Genomic DNA, 20,279 nt, shown 5'->3' on the forward strand with positions numbered 1-20,279 from the left:
AGGAATCAATTCATCAAGAGAACATAACGATTATAAAGATATATGCAACCAACACTGGAGTATCCAGCTATATAAAGTAAATATTATTAGAGCTAAAGAGAGAGAGAGACCCTAATACAGTAATACTTGGAGACTTCAACATTCCACTTTCAGTAGTGGACAGATCTCCCAGACAGAACCTCAACAAAGAAATATCTGCACTACAGAACAAAGAGACCTAATAGATATTTACAGAACATTTCATCCAACGGCTGCAGAATGTACATTTTTCTCCTCAGCACATGGATCATTCTCAGGGATAGACCATAGGTTAGGTCAGAAAACAAGTCTTAAAACATTCAAAAAATTTGAAATAATATCAAGCATCTTCTCTGACCACAATGGAATAAAACTACAAATCAATCACAATAGGAATTGTGGAAACTATATAAACAGAGAGAAATTAAACAATATGATCCTGAATAGGATCACATCAAGTTAAAAAGCTTTTGCCCGGCAAAGGAAACAATTAACAAAGTAAAGAGAAAACCCAAAGAATAGGAGAAAATATTTGGAAACTACTCCAAACTACTCATCTGACAAGGGATCAGTAACTAGAATATGTAAGAAGCTCAAACAACTCTATAGGAAAAAAATCTAATAATTCAATTTAAATATGGGCAAAATATCTGAATAGACAATTCTCAAAAGAAGACGTACCAACGGCAAGCAGGCATATGAAAAGGTGCTCAATATCAATGATCATCAGAGAAATGCAAATCAAAACTACAATAAGATATCTCACCTCAGTTAAAACAGCTTTTATTCAAAAGACAGGCAATAACTAATGGTGGCAAAGATGTGGAGAAAAGGGAACCCTCATGTTGATGGGAATGTAAATTAGTACAACCACTATGGCGAATAGTTTGGAGGTTCCTCAAAAAGCTAAAACTAGAGTTACCATATGATCCAGCAATTCCATTGCTGAATACATACCCAAAAGAAAGGAAATCAGTATATCAAAGAGATATCTGAATTTCCATGTTTATTGAAGCAGTATTTACAATAGCCAAGATTTGGAAGCAACCTAGGTGTCCGCTGTCCATCAACAGATGAATGACAAAGAAAATTCGGTACCTATACACAATGGAGTACTATTCAGCCATAAAAAAGAATGAGATCCTGTCATTTGCAACAACATAGAGGTCATTATGTTAAGTGAAAAATAAGCCAGACACAGAAAGATAAATATCATCTGCTCGTATTTATTTGTGGGATCTAAAAATGAAAAACAATTGAACTCATAGAGATAGAGAGCAGAAAGATTGTTACCAGAGGCTGGGACGGGTGGTGTGGGGTGGGGGTTTATGGGGAAGGTGGGGATGGTTAATGGATACCTCCCCCCAAAAATAGAAAGAATGAAATGAATAAGACCTAGTATTTGGTAGCACAACAGGGAGACTATAGTCAATAATTTAATTGTACATTTATAAATAACTAAAAGAGTATAACTGAATTGTTTATAAGACAAAGGATAAACACTTGAGGGAATGAATAACCAATTTTCCATGATGTGATTATTATGCATTACATGCCTGTATCGAAATATCTCATGTACCCCATAAACATATATGCCTACTATGTACCCATAAAAATTAAAAATAAAATAAAACAACTTAAAGAATCAAATATACCACAAAGAACACAAAAAGAAGGCATGGGACTGAAAGCTGAAATTTCTTTTTTTTTTTTTTTTGAGACGGAGTTTCGCTCTTGCTACCCAGGCTGGAGTGCAATGGCGCGATCTCGGCTCACCGCAACCTCCGCCTCCTAGGTTCAGGCAATTCTCCTGCCTCAGCCTCCTGAGTAGCTGAGATTACAGGCACGCAACACCACGCCCAGCTAATTTTTTGTATTTTTAGTAGAGACAGGGTTTCACCATGTTGACCAGGATGGTCTCGATCTCTTGACCTCATGATCCACCCGCCTCGGCCTCCCAAAGTGCTGGGATTACAGGCGTGAGACACTGCGCCTGGAAAAAGCTGAAATTTCTTGGGGAAGAAATGCATATCAGTTTATCAGCTGGTGTGTCTATTTTGTATACTATTTATAGTTTATCTGAACTCATTAAAGTAGCATTTCTCCTCTCCGCATCAGGACCAGACACTGATGTTGAGTGTCCAATGTACAACTCTGCTGCTTAGAGATTTAGTCAGTACATTCCCTTTGCTCCTTCTAAGCACATAAAGGTTAAAATTGATTAACCACAGTTAAAAATGTCTACAATTATTTATTTTTCTTACAAACAAAAATTATGTTCTCAATGTCCCCTATACTCTTGTACACATATTCAAAACCGTAGAATCCAAATTTTAAAATAATAATAATAATGTTTTTCTGGCCAGGCATGGTGGCTCACGCTTGTAATCCCAGAACTTTGGGAGGCCAAGGCAGGTAGATCACTTGAGCTCAAGAGTTTGAGGCCAGCCTGGGCAACATGGTGAAACCCTGTCTCTACCAAAAAAGAAAAAAACAAAATAGCCAGGAGTGGTGGGTGAGTGTCTGGGTGTCTGTAGTCCTAGCTACTTGGGAGGCAGAAGTAGGAGGATCCCTTGAGCTCAGGGAGGTAGAGGCTGCAGTTGAGCTGTGATCACACCACTGCACTCCTCCAGCCTGGGTGACAGAATGAGACCCTGTCTTAAATACATACATACATACACAATGACATTTTTCTTAGGATCTCATTTTATTTCAAACTAAAGTAGTTTTTAACACAAAATGTTTAAACTACCAAATTTTCATGTTTCCTTTTCAGCACTTAAGGCAACTTCAGGGTTTTCTTTGTAGGATTACATGTTTTCCCCTCAGAACACTTCAGATTGAAATAAGTATTATTATCTGAAATCTCAGCCAGGTGCAGTAGCTCATGCCTGTAATCCCAGAACAATGGGAAGCCAAGGAGGGTGGATCACCTGAGGTCAGGAGTTCAAGACCAGTCTGGCCAACATAACAAAACCCTGTTTCTACTAAAAATACAAAAATTAGCTGGGTGTGGCGGTGGATGCCTGTACTTGGGAGGCTGAGGCAGGAAAATTGCTTGAACCCAGGAGACAGAGGTTGCAGTGCGCCAAGATTGTGGCATTGCACTGCAGCCTGGGCGACAAGAACAAAACTCCATTTCAAGAAAAGAAAAGAAAAGAAAAAAAAAGCTGGGCGTTGTGGCTCACGCCTGTAATCTAAGCACTTTGGAGGCCAAGGCAGGCGGATCACATGAGGTCGGGAGTTCAAGACCAGCCTGACCAACATGGTGAAATCCTGTCTTTAAAAAAAATAAAAAATAAAATTGAAAAGAAAAAAAATTCTCAGATAAGATAAATTGTAAATGTCTTGAGGACAAGTATGTTGTCAACACCCCTATATCACCTATATGTCTAGATTTCTGTCTTACACATAGTAGGTATTCAATAAAGCTAGAAACTTTAAGCTTTAAGTTAAAATTTAAAATTTCTATTTTTTTTTTTTAAGAGATGGGGTCTCAGTCTGTCACCAACTGGAGTTCAGTGGCATGACCACAGCTCACTGCAGCCTTGAAGCCCTGGGCTCCAGTGATCCTCCCACTTCAGCCTACGTAGGAGTTGTGACTACAGGCACACATCATGTGACAAGCTAACTTCTAATTACTTTAACTGCTAATTGTTTTAATAACTGAAAGAACAAATGACTCAATAAATCAATATCGGCAAATTCTTTTTCTAAAAGTTTGTATAAATTTAGGGGATCTAACTGCTTTTTTTTTTTTTTTTGAGATGGAATCTTACTCTGTCTTCCAGGCTGGAGTACAGTACAGTGGTTCGATCTGCCTTCCAGGTTCACGTGATTCTCCTGCCTCACCCTCCCAAGTAGGTGAGATTATAGGTGCGCGTCAGCACACCTGGCTAATTTTTGTATTTTTAGTAGAGATGTGATTTTGCCATGTTGGCCAGGCTGGTCTCAAACTCCTGACCTTAGGTAATCCACCCGCCTCAGCCTACCAAAGTGCTGAGATTACAGGCATGAGCCACCGTGCCCGGTCTGAGTGTAGTTTTGATACAGCAATATATTACTTACTGGTGAAGTCTGAGCTTTTAGTGTAACCATCATCCGAATAGTGTACATTGTACCTAATAAGTAATTTCCCATCCCTCACCCTACTCCCACTAAATTCAGCTACATTTAATATAACATATGGCTAATTTAGCTACAAATATAGCTCATGTGTTATATATCAGCCATGTATTTTGTTACATTTGTAGCTAAATTTAATGCGAATGTATACCTAGATGCTTAAATATATCCTGGGCAGGGTGGATCACGCCTATAATCCCACACTTTGGGAGGCCCAGGGGCAGATCGCTTGAGGTTAAGAGTTCAAAACCAGCGTGGCAATATTGTATATCTGAGACATGATGAAACCTCAACTCTAACCAAAAATACAAAAATTAGGTTGGCAGGGTGGTGCATGCTTGTAATCTCAGCTACTCGGGAGGCTGAGGCAGGAGACCCACTTGAACTCTGGAGGCGGAGGTTACAGTGAGCCAAGATCATGCCACTGTACACCAGCCTGGGCGACAGAGGGAGACCATGTCTCAAAAAAAGGAAAAAGAAATATGTCCAGAAACAAGAACAGGTGAATATGTAACTGAACACATACGTTCATGAGAAGTCCTGTATTACATTATCGTCATATGTCAAGCATTACACTACAGGTTGGGAAAACAGCTGAGAAAAGCTATAACAGGCATCTTCAGCCAGTTCCAAATATGATGGAACAATCTAGTATTTTATAAAACTATACTGCTAATCTAAAAATAAAGTCCAGACAAGGCATAGTGGCTCATGCCTATAATCCCAATGCTTTTGGAGGATAAGGCAGGAGGATCATTTGAGCCCATGAGTTCCAGACCAGCCTGGACAACATAAGGAGACTCTGTCTCTAGAAAAATAATAACTAGCCAGGTATGGTGGCGCATACCTGTAGTTCAAGCTGTCTGGGAGGTTGAGGCAGGAGGGTAGCTTGAACTCAGGCATTCAAAGCTGAAGTGAGCTACGATCACGCCACTACACTCCACTCCAGCCTGGATGACAGGGCAAGATCCTGTCTTAAAAAAAAAAAAAAAAGAAAGAAAGAAAATTTAAAAGTATTTTTCTAGGATATAGATTTTTAAAAATCCAGCCTGATAATCTCTGCCTTCACTATTAAATACACTTATATTTACTGTAATGACTGCTATGCTTGATTTCCACCATATTATTTTACACTATCTATCCTGATTTTCTAAGATTTCTACCTCCTCTTTCTTGACTTATTGAGTTTTCTATATTGTTTTTTTCCTTCTCTACTAAATTGGAAGTCTATTTCCATCTTGTATTTAGTTTTATTTACTCAGATGGGGTGCACTGTACATCTTGAATTTGATGTCGTTTTGTCAATTCTAGAAAAATTTTAAGCACTCTCTCTTCAAAGGATTGCCTCTTTTCAATTTCTCTGTAACACCTATGAGAGATAGGCTGGAATCTTCTCAGTTTTCTTTTCCATGTCTTTTACTGTATTTTATTTTTTAGATGGAGTCTCACTCTGTTGCCCAGGTTGGAGAGCAATGGTGCAATCTCAGCTAACTGCAACCTCTGCCTCCTGGGTTCAAGTTGATTCTCCTGCCTCAGCCTCCCAAGTAGCTGAAATTACAGGCACCTGCCACAGCTAATTTTTGTATTCTTAGTAGAGATGGGGTTTCACCATGTTAGCCAGGCTGGTCTCGAACTCCTGACAGCAGGTGATCCACCCTCTGTGGACTTGCAAAGTGCTGGGATTACAGGCATGAACCACTGCACCCAGCCCCACATCTTTTAATTTCTATGGATACATTTTTATCTTGCAGTATTGCTTTTTAAATTCTTCCAGGTCACCTTCCAATATGCTAATTTCCTCTTAAGGTAGGTCTAACCAGCTGTCTAGCCAAGTCAGTTGAGTTTTTTCGGGGTTTTTTTTTTGTTTCCATTTTGAGAGAGGGTCTTGCTTTGTTGTCCAGGCTGAAGGGCAGCGGTGTGATCATGGCTCACAGCAGCCTTGACTTCTTAGGCTCAAGCCATCCTCCCTCCTCAGCCTCCAGAGTAGCTAGGACTACAGGTGTGTACCACTATACCTGGTTAATTTTTAAAACTTTTTGTAGAGACAGGATCTTACTATTTTGCCTAGGCTGGTCTTGAACTCCTGGACCCAAACAATCCTCTCATTTTGACCTCCCAAAGTTCTGGGATTACAGAAGTAGGCCACCAAGCCTAGCCTGCGTTTTAAAATTTAAAAACTATATTTTTATTTCCATAAATTCTCATTAGGTGGTTTCCAACTAATTTGCCTAGGCCTTTCTTATTCCTTTGGTTTTATTTTTCATGTTTTCATTACCTTCTTTGTTTTTGATTAATTGAAGCATATTTACTTTACAGTTTCTACTATTACTATTACCCATAGTTGTTGGGAGTCTAATTCTGCCACTCATTTTATCTGCTGACTCTCACTTATGGTGGTTAGTAACTTCTGATTGTGAGTTTCTGTTCAGTAGGACTTGGTTTTACATTTGCTTCTATTACCATCCTGAGAGCACTTTTTTTTTTAATGGAAAATTTTAAACACGTCAAAAAGTTAAAAAAAAGAAAGAAAGAAAGAAACAAAACCAACAGTATAATGAACTCCTGCCTCAGCATCCAGAGTCGGCTACAAGAACATGCCACCCCACCCATCTAGTTTTAAAATTTTTTGTAAAGATGGAGTCTTGCTGTGTTGCCCAGGCTGGTCTGGAACTCCTGGCCTCAAGGATCCTCCTGACTCAGCCTCCCAAAGTGCTAGGATTGCAGGCAGGAGCCAACGTTGCCTGACCTATTTTATAATCTTTTATTTAATTTTATTTATTTTTGAGACAGGGTCTCACTCTATTGCCCAGACTGGAGCACAGTAGTGTTATCATGGCTCACTGCAGCCTCGACCACCAGGCTCAAGCAATCCTCTTGCCTCAGCCTCCTGAGTAGCTGGGACTACAGGCTTGCACCACCACACCTGGCTTTTTTTTTTTTTTTTTTTAATTTTTACTAGAGACAAAGTCTCACTGTGTTGTCCTGAACGGTCTTAAACTCCTCAGGTCACACAATCCTCCTGCCTCAGCCACCCTAAGTGCTAGATTTACAGGCAGGAGCCACTGAGCCCAACCATATTTTATTATTTTTTAGACATGTTGTCTTGCTAGGCTAGATTAAAACTCCTGGGCTCAAGCAATCCTCCTACCTCAGCCTCCCAAGTAGCTAGGACTATAGGCATGAGCCACAACGCTCCCAATGGATTATTTTAAAGGAAATCCCAGATGGAATACCACCTCACTTCAGTGTGTATTTCTTGTCTTTTCTTTTTTTGTAGAGAAGGGGTCTCACTATGTTGCCCAGGCTGCCCCAAGCAACACAGTGACCAAAATGTTGCTCACTATGTTGTCCGGGGCTCAAGCAATCCACCTACCTCACCCTCTTAAAGTGCTGGGATTACAGACATGAGCCACCTCGTCCAGTCTCAATGTGTATTTCTTTTAAAAAGTTGCTTAAAAATACACAGGTGCGGTGGCTCTCACCTGTATTCCCAGCACTTTGGGAGGCCAAGGCAGGTAGATCGCTTGAAGTCAGGAGTCCAAGACCAGCATGGCCAATGTGGCGAAATCCCATCTCTACTAAAAATCCAAAAAAAAAAAACCAAAAACCAAAAAAAAATTAGCCATGGTGGCACATGCCTTTAATCTCAGCTACTCAGGAAGCTGAGGCAGGAGAATCACATGAACCTGGGAAGCAGAGATTGCAGAGAGCTGAGATTGCACCACTGCACTGCAGCCTGGGATTCAGAGTGAGACTCCCCCACCCCCCCAAAAAAAATCTTAAAAATAATTATAAAGCAATAATTGCTTAGTATCAATAGTTACTCTGTGGTCAAATTACCTGATTTTTAGTCTCTCTAATTTACTTGAAGGAGGGAGAGAGAAAGAGAGAGAGAAAGTTTGAAGAGGGATCCAGAAATGTCTGGCTCTACTTTTTCAGTTAATTTGTAGCTTACAGCTCCTAAACCAAGCTGATGTTATACATTCAAAAATCTAAGCACTTGTGAGGGATTCTAGATTTTTGGAAAGATTTCTCCCACTTCCCACCCCTAATACCAAGATAGACAAAATTGCTTAATACTTCCCAGTGCCAAGGGGAATATATTTTTTTCTAGACTTCCTTTCGTCTGAGGGTATAGCCTTTCAAGGGTCCCTAGCGGGCCTTACATTAGACTTTCAGTTCCAACTTTCTACCTTGTATAGACCCAAGGTTTCTTTTTCAGCACTTCAGTGGCAATTAGTATTCAAGTCCCTAATGTCCTATATCTTGTTTTGTGTGGTGGATATGGCTTGTACAATTATCAAAATTTACTAAGCACTTAAGATCTACATATTTTATCATATGTAAGTCACACATCAATTAAAAATATAACTGAAGCCCCTCATTTATTAAAATTAGCAAACCATCCCCACCTCTCCAAGTCAGCATCAGCACCAACTCCTTTTAGTATGAATTTTAATTTTCTTTTTGTTTTTTGCTCTGGGATGCCCCTTACTTTCCCTTACTCTCAGCTACATGTATTTCAAGGATGTTTATTGTATTTTCTCCAGACTCTTGTTTGTTAGTATTTCATAGTGTGAAGGTTACCAAATTCTTTACTCGAGTGGTTCTCAACCAAGGGAGATTTTGCCCCCTAGAGGACATCTGGCAATGTCGAGATATTTTTGATTGTCACAATTAGGAGAATGAGTAGAGGCTAGGGATGCTGTTAAACATTCTACAATGAACTGGACAGTCCTCCACAATAAATAATTATTTTTTGGCTCAATATGTCAATAGCATCAATACTGAGAAGCCCTAATCTAGATCACCTTAAGCCCTTAAGCCATTACAACTTTATTATAGAAATGTTTGACTTTTGCCTTTCTGTTTCACACAGTCTAGCTATCATTTGTTATGAAAACATCCTGCCTGAAAGTTTACTCTAGAATTCCCAACAGAAGGCATTTTCCAAATTGAAAAAGGGAAAGCTGTGACATATATGTCTTCATCTTTTATATCTTTACAGTGTTAACAGATACAAATGCTGTTAGATTAACATGTCAAAACTAATCACAGAACAAATTTTTAAAGTTTAGAGCTATATATATATTTTTAGACAGGGTCTTGTTCTGTCTCCCAGGCTGGAGGACAGTGGTAAAATAATGGCTCACCATAGCTTCAGCCTTCTGAGCTCAAGAGATCCTCCCTAGCAGCTATGACTGTGGGCATGCACCACCCGCCCAGCTAATTAAAAAAAAAAAAAATTGCCCAGGCTGGTCTCAAACTCCTGGGCTCAAGAGATCCTCCAACCTCAGCCTCCCAAAGCACTAGGATTACAGGCATGAGCCATTATGCCTGGCCTAGAGCTAACATTAAGAATCTTAGAGACTATGATGTAGCAATGAGAAGTTTATCTAATGCACATACCTAACAGATTGTAATTTACATTCCAATCTAATGTTCACCAGTAAATTACTGCCCAAAATGCTCTAGCAAAGCAATGAGAAGTCATCCTGGGTGCCCTTTAGTGGTTACTGAAATTTAAGGACACCACACTGAAAGCATTGCTTCAACTATCTTTTACTATCTACAACTGCCTGATGTGCTTTCACTGTAATACTAAGGGCATTTATGGTTTTAATATATGGTTGCAAGACAAATGCGACAAGGCAGGACTTAGGCTTCAAGCTGTGGAAGAGTCTATTGATCTTATTTTTATTACTTAATATTTCAGGCTATAATAAGGAACAGAGAATAACACAATGAATACTCATTTTCTCATCAAACAGCTTAAGAAATAAAGCATATGACAGAAGCCTCTGTAGAACTCTCAAGATCCCATTCTCTTCCCTCCCCAGAGGTAACCATTCTCCTGAATTGGGTGTTTATCACTCCCCTACTCGTTTGTTTGTTTGTTTGTTTGTTTTAATAAGATGGGGTTTCACCATGATGGCCAGGCTGGTCTTGAACTCCTGACCTCAGATGATCCACCCACCTTGGCCTTCCAAAGTGCTAGGATTACAGGCACAAGCCACCACACCCGGCCCTCGTTTTTATTTTCATACTATGTGTGTAATCCATAAGCAACAAATGGTTTTGCTATACTTGTTTTAAAACTTATACAAATGGTATCAAACATATCTTCCCCCCAAAACCCCAAAAACATATCTTCTACAACTTTTCTTTTGTTACTAATAATTTCCTGCACTTAATAATTACAGGAATCAAGAGACAAAGCAAATGAAATTGCTGAATGTAGTCAGCTTTTCTCTCTTTAAAGAGGAAGTCATCTGTGATTGGGTTGAATTTGTCTCCAAATGCACCTGTCTACAATGCTATGTGCCCTTTTCTACTACATGCCAATGAAACTGGTATCTGAAATTCACACCCTTACGCCCAGAAACAGGAGCGTTCACTAATACCCACAAGCCCAAACAAAGTCCAGTTCTACTATATGAAATCCTGTGACCTAAAAGTTTTCCTCAGGCTTCTATGAAAGGGTGGTAACTGAATACAGGCAGTGAATTCACTGCAACTATTTTTACACAGAATTCACTATGCTCACCTAGTGTGTTTTCCAAGGAATATTAATAGCAGTAATAGAAACCAGATTTGACCTATCTATTTTCAGATATGAAACATCACAAGTTTGCTAAAGCAGATCACTGAAAACATAAAAGTCCTTATTTATAAGTGAGTGAAAGAAAATAATGGCTAGATATTTTTACCCCTTCCATTTCGGTGACTAGAGGAGTGAAAGAGGTAAGAGTAAAAACATTAGCTGAGTTTTAATACTTCTAAGTATTCAAACAGGCTGGTCTCAGAATGATAGAGTCAAATTTAAACCAGGACACTCCCCTAAGGGAGACAGCTGACATGATTATTGCTCTCTTCACAGATACACAGTCAAGCCTGCTGAAATTTTTTACCAGGCTAGTTCAGCAGCTGTTACAGGAAGGCAGATATCTAGTGCTCAGAAGATTCATGGATGGATGGATTGTAAATGCAGGGTGAGCACCTCAAAGTACACTGCTGATTAGACCTAATGAATGGCTTGCTTAGGAAAAAAGCTGAACACTAAAAACATTAGCCAAAGAGGGAAAAAAACAGGCTTGGGTGGTATTAATAATAATATGCAGATCAAGTCTAGAAAGTCTTTTATCTTTAAGAATAAAAGATATAAGTTATCTTTACTTTGCTCCACACCCCTCTAGCAAGGACTCTGATTGTTACCACACTGCTTTCCACTTCTTTCCTGAAAGTAGAGTCCCTGAGTGCAATAAGGCCCAAAAAAGAACAAAAGAAGAAAAGAAGCAAGGTGAGATGCCAGGTCTACGAGTGTTTCTAAAAGGTTTTGATGGAGCTGAAGGCTATCATCCTTAGCAAACTATCACAGGAACAGAAAACCAAACACCAAATGTTCTCATTTATAAGTAGGAGCTAAATGATGAGAACTCATGAACACAAAGAAAGAAACAACAGATACTGTGGTCTACGTAAGGTGGGAGGGAGGGATGAGGGAGAGAAGCAGAAAAGATAACTACTAGATACTGGGCTTAATATCTGGGTGATAAAATAATATGTACAATAAACCCCATGACACGTTTACCTATGTAGAAATCTTCACATGTACCATCAAACCTAAAATTTTTTTTTTTAAGTTTTAAGACTCAATCAAAATACAATGTTTTAATGTGTTTATTACCTAATTAGTTAACATAATTATCAATAATCTTATACAAAATTAACATCAAAAGGCTTTGGAATTACAAAAGTAACTGGCCAGAGAGATTTTTAAAATTTCAGGCAAGATGTTTTTATCATGAGTGATAGACAAAAAGGCTGGTGGCATCACGATAAAGCTGTCATGGAGATTTCAGATGAGAGCTGTAAGGAAGACCAGATACTTATAAATGGACCAGCACTAAGGGCCACAATGTAGCAATACCCAATACATGAAATGCAAAGGGAATTCAACAACACGTTGGGAAAGTGAGCAAACAAAAATTCAGTGTATATGCGAACTGACTCTGAAACAGTGCTTACTATCACCAAGTCAGACAAACCCACCTCTCAAGTTCACATAGGCCAGGACTGTATTTACACTCCTTATCACTTTTCCTTACCTAAGTATATCACTGATAGTAATTTCAGGGATGAACTTTTGAAGATACTTCACTGTTGCACCAAGAAAACAGGCTTTATACATTTCAGTAACTCCATAGGAAAAATTCTGGTATGCCAATTTAATCAAGCCACTGAAAACAGAGAAAAAAAGATATTTATGAGAGAATAAAATTCTTTATTACTATAAAATACCTTTACAATTATTAGATTCTTTTTTTTTTTAATTTTTTTTTGTTTTTTTTTTTTAAGACGGGGTTTCACCATGTTGGTCAGGCTGGTCTTGAACTCCCAACTTCAGGTGATCTGCCCGCCTTGGCCTCCAAAGTGCTTGGATTACAGGCGTGAGCCACTATGCCCGGTCTTAGATTCTTTTTTTATGTCATCACAAAAATTAAGGCAAAGTCAGAAGCACTGCAGATTAAAAGAAAATCAAGGCCAGGAGCGGTGGCTCATGCCTGTAATCCCAACACTTTGAGAGGCCAAGGCAGACGGATCACTTGAGGTCACAAGTTCAAAACTAGACTGGCCAACATGGCAAAACCCTGACTCTGCCAGAAATACAAAAATTAGTGAGGCGTGGTGGTACATGCCTGTAATCCCAGCTAATCAAAGAGGCTGAGGCAGGAGAATTGCTTGAACCCCAGAGATAGAGGTTGCAGTGAGCTGAGATCGTGCCACTGCACTCCATCCTGGATGGCAGAGAGAGACCCTGTCTCAATCAATCAACCAACCAATGAAAATCAACCTTTGGTCAATATCAGAAGGAAACCTCAACAGCTCAGGAGGTAAACAGAGTTGAGTGTGGTGCTGTATGGCTGTAGTTCCAGCTACTAGGGAGGCTGAAGTAGGAGGATTGCTTAAGTCCAGGAGTTTGAGGCTGCAGTAAGCAATAATTATGCCAGTGCACTCCAGCCTGGGCAACAGTGAGACTTTGCCCCCACCCCCCGGCCGCAAAAAAAAGAGGTAAACATCTTCTAAACTCAAATTCCCAAGGAGTGCTGGTTTCAAACTGGGAATCTATAAAGCCTACCCATATCAAGGCTTTCTAATGCAAATATCACATGTCTTCAACAAACCTAAAAGGCAGGGTATGAAAGAAACAGGACATCTACCCTAGTTTTCTTTAGTCAGCCAGAGGTAAAATACTTTACCTCTGTTGAGGTAAAGTTGTTGAGGCAGGGTACGGTGGCTCATGCCTGTAATCTCAGCACTTTTGGAGGCCAAGGCAGGTGGATTGCTTGAGCCCAGGAGTTCGAGACCAGCCTGGGTAACATGGCGAAACTCTCTCTACAGAAAACACAAAAATTATCTGGGCACAGTAGCATCTGCCTGTAGTTCCAGCTACTTGGAGGCTGAAGTGGGAGAACTGATTGCTCCCAGGAGGTTGAGGTGGCAGTGAGTCACAAAGTGAGACCCTGTCTCAAAAAACCAAAATGGACCAGGCGCAGTGGCTCACACCTGTAATCCCAGCACTTTGGGAGGCTGAGGCAGGCAGATCACGCATGAGGTCAGGAGTTCAAGACAAGTCTGGCCAACATAGTGAAACCCCATCTCTACTAAAAATACAAAAAATTAGCCAGGTGTGGTGGTGTGTGCCTGTAATCCCAGCTACATGGGAGGCTGAGGCAGGAGAATCCTGTGAACCCAGGAGACAGAGGCTGCAGTGAGCCAAGATCACACCACTGCACTCCAGCCTGGGCGACAGTGCAAGACGTCATCTCAAAAAAAAAAAAAAAAATACAAAACGAAAAACAAAAAAAACTTCAGCTGTGATTGTCAAGTAAGACTCTGTAAAGCCTAGATGCATATATGTATATAGTTTTACAAGTACACATGCCAAGAAGCTCCATCCTAAACTTTCTGTTTCAGAATCCATGGAGGGTGAAACTCAAGTATAGCTTTAAAAGCTTTCTAGTGATTTTGATGTGGAACCCTTTAGAGAGAAACATTGCTAGAAGGACCAGACAAAATACCTAATTCAGTTATTTCTTACAATAGTAAAGAATCTGCATCTTAGGTTAACACAATCATATTGCAGTTTCCTACACAAGGAAATGACTTTGGTCATCAATAATCTCTCCAGTGGCTTACAAAATGATGGAGACTGGCTTGCAATGATTTTATTTAAATAGCCATCTACTGATTTTGAGAGAAACTACTGATTTTGAGAGAATCCACCCCCGCCCCCAAACAAATAAAACTGGAAGGTTAGGAATACAAGATTTGGAATGCCAGATATATGAATGACTCTAGGTCTTATCTTCTTTTTAACCAAGAAATTACCCTGGCTCATCAGAATTTTCTGGAGGGAGTTAAAATGTGATGCTTATTCTAAAAGTTCTTTTTTTTTTGCTCCCCCACCCAAAGTTTTTAATTTGGATTAAAACAAATTCGATATAACAATCACAAATATGGGTATTTACCCAATAAGTAAAATATCAAGAAAGATAAAACTTCCCACATTAAAAATATAAGTACATAAAATCATTTTTAAAAATAAATAATGTTGTTACCTGTTGACAATTATATCCATAACATCTGTGGCACTGAAGTCAAAGGGTCTGTAACCCTCTCGTTTAAAGGCAAGAACTGCATTAGGACCTAGCCAAATACTGCCATCCATCCTTGGTGTGAAGTGAACTCCTAGGAAAGGAAATCTGCTATCTGGGACCTATAAATTTAACATAGTAAGTAACAGCCTCATTTCACATTCCATGTTATTAGAGATGCAAACATTCAATTGATAACATAAAATACTTTTCTCCCATGCATTTAATTTGTATTGTGAACTGTACTCAGATATACTTTTCCATTAACATGATTCTGCTTAGAAATGCACACAAGAAACCCTGATGCTGGCTGGGTGCAGTGGCTCATGCCTGTAATCCCAACACTTTAGCAGGCCAACGCAAGCAGATAACTTGAGATCAGGAGTTCGAAATCAGCCTGGGCAACATGGCGAAACCCCATCTCTACTAAAAACACAAAAATTAGGCAAGCGTGCTGGTGTGCACCTGTGATCCTAGCTACTTGGGAGGCTGAGGCACAAAAATCGCTTGAACCCGGGAGGCAAAGGTTGCAGTGAGCCAAGATCACACCATTGCACTCCAGCCTGGGTGACAGAGTGAGACTCTGTCTCAAAAAAAAAAAAAAAAAGAAAAATAGAAAAAGAAAGAGAAACTCTGATGCTATTAACACTAATACATTGTTCCATCTACGCATCTTTCTGGGTAAAGGAAAAAAAAGATGAACTGTCCTACTTCAGGTTATTCTCTGTCTCTCACAAGGGATGTCTGTGACTGGCAAGTAACATCAGAGCTGCCAGAAAAAAACACACATTCATAGCACAGGCTTCTGCAAAGTACAGATACATGCAGTTGAAGCAGATTAAATTCATGTTTTGTCAAGGTCAGAAATATGAAATAGCTGAATACTTACTATTTCATCTGGTTCAACCTAATATATTTTAAGAGATTCATTCATTTCCAGGGTATTTCCAGACAAAAGAATGAAACTCTTCATTTAAACACCTCTATCTTCTACTCCCTAAAACTACAGAGTGGCAACGTCCCTTTTCTACACCTATAGATAGTGAACTGAGGAAAAGGGTTGGGTATCAGGGACTTCCATAAGGGAAGGTTCTCCCATTCCCTCCACCAGAGAGGAGGAAGAATCCAGTTCCTTCTTGATAGCACTTCCCATAGTGCACTCATGCTTTCTGGAGACATGTAATTGCAGGCAATTAATTACAATTTAATAACCATGACACTGGGATAAAGATTTAGGGATTTAACCACAAGAGAAACAGATGAAATGCTTACAAACACTCCTTCAAAATCTCTCTTACTTCTGACCCAAGTAAAAGTTGTTTTCATCTCCTTTATGCCCACCACCTGCTTGAGAAAAATGAGAAGTAGGAAGCGTCATTACCTACCGGATAAATATTTCCTTTTACAAGATAACATTTTTCAGGCTTCAAGAGCAGGTAATCTCCTCGGAATGGTACAATTCGAGGATCAGAAGTGCAGCCACTCAACTCTGAAATACGGTCTGAGTAAAGTCCTGCACAAGTCACAACATACTGACATCGAATTTCCTCTCCCTAGTGCAAAATAAAAGAACAGTTATTTGTATAAAGCAGAGAGGAGCAGAATAGGTCAAGAAGGGAAAAACAGGTGATAGAAAAGAAAAAATGTAGAGAAATTCAATTTTTTCTAAAAGAGGATATTCAATACAGGTATCAGCAAAATATATTCTTTAGTATTTAGGTGGCAGCTATAAACTAAGGACAGTGGCATGTAAGAGGATGTCACCTTAAATTTTGTACTTTAGCAATAATAATGGTCGACCTAGTAAGGATACATAATAAGGTACACATGCATGCACACAAATACATACAAATCTGTTTATTAGGACCTAGCAGGGAGCCTCTTAACTATTTGTTGCGCAAAGACGCAAACATCAATTTTTTTTTTTTTGCTCCCCAACCCAACCCACAGCTTTTAATTTGGATTAATAAAAAAATTCAATATACCAATCACAAATATGGGGATTTACCCAAGAAGTAGAATATCAAGAAAGACAAAACTTCCTACATGAAAAATATAAGCATGTAAAATCATTTTTAAAAATAAAGTTGTTACCTATTAATATAGATGACATCTGTAACATCTCTGGCACTGAAGTCAAAGGGTCTGTAAGCTTCTTATTAAAAGGCAACCTCTGTACTGCAACCAGCTTCTCCTATATTTGAGCAATTACCCTGTTACTCTTCAGTTGCTTCATACTCAATAATCCTGCTCAATTGCAACTGTAACCTACCCACCAACCAATTTCTCCTTCCTGATCAGCATCTACTTTGCAAACTGAGGATACTTTAGAAATCTCATTCATTCAATCCACATTTACTGAGAGCACATACTACATATTAGGTTTGCTTTAGTGAGTAAGAGACTGCTAATGTTAGGCTGTTATGATTTCCTATAAATTTTATTTTGTGATTATCATCTGCTTATTTTTAATTTTACTCGTCAAGTTTAGCCAATTTGGTACCGTATTTCCTAAATGACTTCATTTATCCTGCATGCACCACCATACTCGAATTCCCATCTCTTTATTTCTCACAACACCTAGCAACTGTTCTTATTCTTAGATCTTCTTCCCAGATGACCTATTTTTGAAGCCTCAGAGTTCTCAGTTGACTCACCATTTTTTTTCTTTCTAGGCCTTACTATTTAGCCTTATTGTATTGAGCTAAATTTTCACCTCTGTATGGATCCTATTTTTGCCCTTGCTAGAAAGTTAAGCCTCTTTTCAGGAGTTATACATGTCATATTTTGTACAAAAATTCGATGAAACATCTCCATAGTGAATTCAAATTAGCTAGACTAAGCCATGATCATTTTAAGACCTTTGAAGTCAAAAGGGCTGTCTAGGTCTTGCTCTGTCACCCAGGCTGGAGTACAATGGAGCAGTCCTGGCTCACTACAGCCTCAATCAACCTCTTGGGTTCAAGTGATTCTCCTGCCTAAGCAAGTAACTGGAACTACAGGCATGAGTCACCACACCCAGCCAAAAATACCTTCTTCTAAATAGGTTAATATCTTTCCTGTTCATCTAGAGTTATATACCAGAAGTATGAGAAGTATTTTTGTGATACAAATCTTTAGTTACTACGTAAAAGATTGGCAGTTCTTTTGTTCTTGGAATAAAATAATGCAGATAAGACCTATGATAGATGTAAAGATAATAACAGAATTTATAAAATAGTACCAGCATGCAATAACCTAATAGTTCTCTTTAAAAGCTTAAGCAACAGTTCTGAAGAAAGAAATTATCAAAAACTATCACAGGTCTCTGAAATCATTTTATGCTATATGTGAAACAATAATTAAATTCAGTAACATATTAATTTTACTTCCAAATTAAAATTTAGGTAAACTTCAAATGATACATCAGTTCAACATAAATTTCTTTTAGGCTGGGCACAGTGGCTCACTCCTGTAGTCCCAACACTTTGGGAGGCCAAAGTGGGAGGATCACTTGAGCCCAGGAATTCGAGACCAGCCTGGGCAACATAAGGAGATCTTGTCTCTATAAGTTTTATTAGAGATAAAGTCTCTAATTAAAAAAAAAAAAAGAATTTTAAGAAGGCAAAAATAAACCATGCATGTCTATTGCTCTTTCATAAGTGAAGCAGATTTTTCCCCCATATCCAATGTATAAGTCTCTAATTAGCAAATCCTCCCTGCAAAAAAATTATTTTAAAAATCCCCTGCCAGGCACAGTGGCTCACACCTGTAATCCCAGCACTCTGGGAGGCTGAGATGGGTAGATCGCTTGGGGCCAGGAGTTCAAGACCAGCCTGGCCAAATGGCAAAGCCCTGTCTCTACTAAAAATGCAAAAATTAACCAAGCATGGTGAGACACACCTGTAATCCTGGCAACTCACGTTGCTGAGGCACAACAATCACTTTCATCTGGGAGGCAGAGCTTGCAGAGAGCCAAGATCGTGCCTCTGCACTCCAGCCTGGGCAACAGAGCGAGATTGTCTCAAAAAGAAAAAATTCCTTTTAACTTTTCATAAAGCCATTTCAACCTGGCAAGTGGACCCCCCCAATTTAAATGTGAACCCCAAAACTATACTAACTTAAAATGCCAAAATAAAGAACGGCAACTATTGTTAACTCTGGGTAAAGTATATATCCACTGGTATATCATAGGCCCCTGTATATATTCTATCATATAATACTATACTCTAGTGAAAATGCCCCTTAGATGAAGGCAGGCACAGAAACAGAATTTTAATTCTTTGAATGGAAAGCCTGCCACTTGGGTCACGTGACCCAGCAAATCTGATGGTCATTGAAGTGCCTGCAGCAGACAGTCATGCTTTATAGAGCCCTTGGCAGGCACCTGTAGGCAAATCATACCACAGAACTTTAGGGTTTTTAGAGGAAGGTTATACCATCCTCTGCAGATAATTATCCTCCTTTTGAGAAAGTGCTTCTGGCTTTGACTGCACTTGACCACAGGTCACTAAGTTGCCATATGAACTACCCATTATTAACTGGGTATTGCTATTTGACTCATCAAGCAACAAAATTGGGTGTGTACAGCAGCATTCCATCATCAAGAATTATAAGGGTTGTACAGGTCCTGCTGGCACACGTAAGTTGCAGAGGCAAGTGGTTCAAATTCCCATGGTCCCTACTCCTGCTAAACTGCCTCCTTCCTATCAACTTGCCTCTATAGCCTCACAGGGAGTTCTCTATGACCAGTTGGCCAAGGAAGAAAAAATATAGGCCAGGTTTACAAATGGTTCTGCACAATATTCTGATACCACACAAAAGTGAACAGCCACAGCACCAGAGCCCCACTCATGCGTGGCCCTGAAGGACTGTGGTGAAGGAAAATATTCTCAGTGGGCAGATCTCTGAACACTACATCTGGTTGTTTATCTTACTTTAGAAGGACAGATGGCCAGAGGTATGGATCTACACTGTTTCATGTGCAACAACTAATGGTTTGGCTGGATGGACAGGGAAAGGACCTCTGGAGAAAGGTATATGAATGGATCACTCCAAATAGCTTCAGAGAGTAAAGATATTTGAGTTACATATGAATGCTCACTGAAAAATAACCTTGGCCAAGGACGATTTTAATAATCAGTAGAAAAAGATGACCTGCTCTGTGGATGTTAGTTAGCCTCTTTCTCTAGGCACCCCTGTCTTTACCTGATGGCATCATGAACTAAATGATTAGGCATAAAGTTAGTCTCCAATAAATGGTGTTGGGAAAACTGGATATATCCATGCAAAAGAATGAAACTGGGGCCGGGCGCGGTGGCTCACGCCTGTAATCCCAGCACTTTGGGAGGCCGAGGCGGGTGGATCACGAGGTCAAGACATCGAGACCATCCTGGTCAACATGGTGAAGCCCCGTCTCTACTAAAAATACAAAAAATTAGCTGGGCATGGTGGCGCGTGCCTGTAATCCCAGCTACTCAGGAGGCTGAGGCAGGAGAA

At 39.5% G+C, this 20,279-nt stretch overlaps 1 protein-coding gene across 2 annotated transcripts in view; it reads right to left on the bottom strand.

The window, feature by feature from the left end:
- The window catches only part of L2HGDH (L-2-hydroxyglutarate dehydrogenase), a 72,411-nt gene that overhangs the window by 9,699 nt on the left and 42,433 nt on the right, over nucleotides 1–20,279 (bottom strand). The window contains exons 7-10 of one of the 2 annotated variants that reach the window (XM_012456248.3): nucleotides 16,187–16,354; nucleotides 14,766–14,923; nucleotides 12,252–12,383; nucleotides 11,810–12,012 (exon numbers count right to left, since the gene is read on the bottom strand). In XM_012456248.3, coding sequence (XP_012311671.2) covers nucleotides 11,991–12,012; nucleotides 12,252–12,383; nucleotides 14,766–14,923; nucleotides 16,187–16,354 — 480 coding nt within the window. In that variant the 3' untranslated portion in view covers nucleotides 11,810–11,990. Of the gene's footprint in view, nucleotides 1–11,809; nucleotides 12,013–12,251; nucleotides 12,384–14,765; nucleotides 14,924–16,186; nucleotides 16,355–20,279 lie in introns of those variants that run through there. The other variant, XM_012456247.2, reaches the window with a different exon arrangement.

The sequence above is a fragment of the Aotus nancymaae genome, unplaced genomic scaffold (genome assembly GCF_030222135.1).
Source record: "Aotus nancymaae isolate 86718 unplaced genomic scaffold, 86718_ANA_hifiasm-v0.15.2.pri h1tg000062l, whole genome shotgun sequence".
NCBI classification, from domain to species: Eukaryota; Metazoa; Chordata; class Mammalia; order Primates; family Aotidae; genus Aotus; species Aotus nancymaae.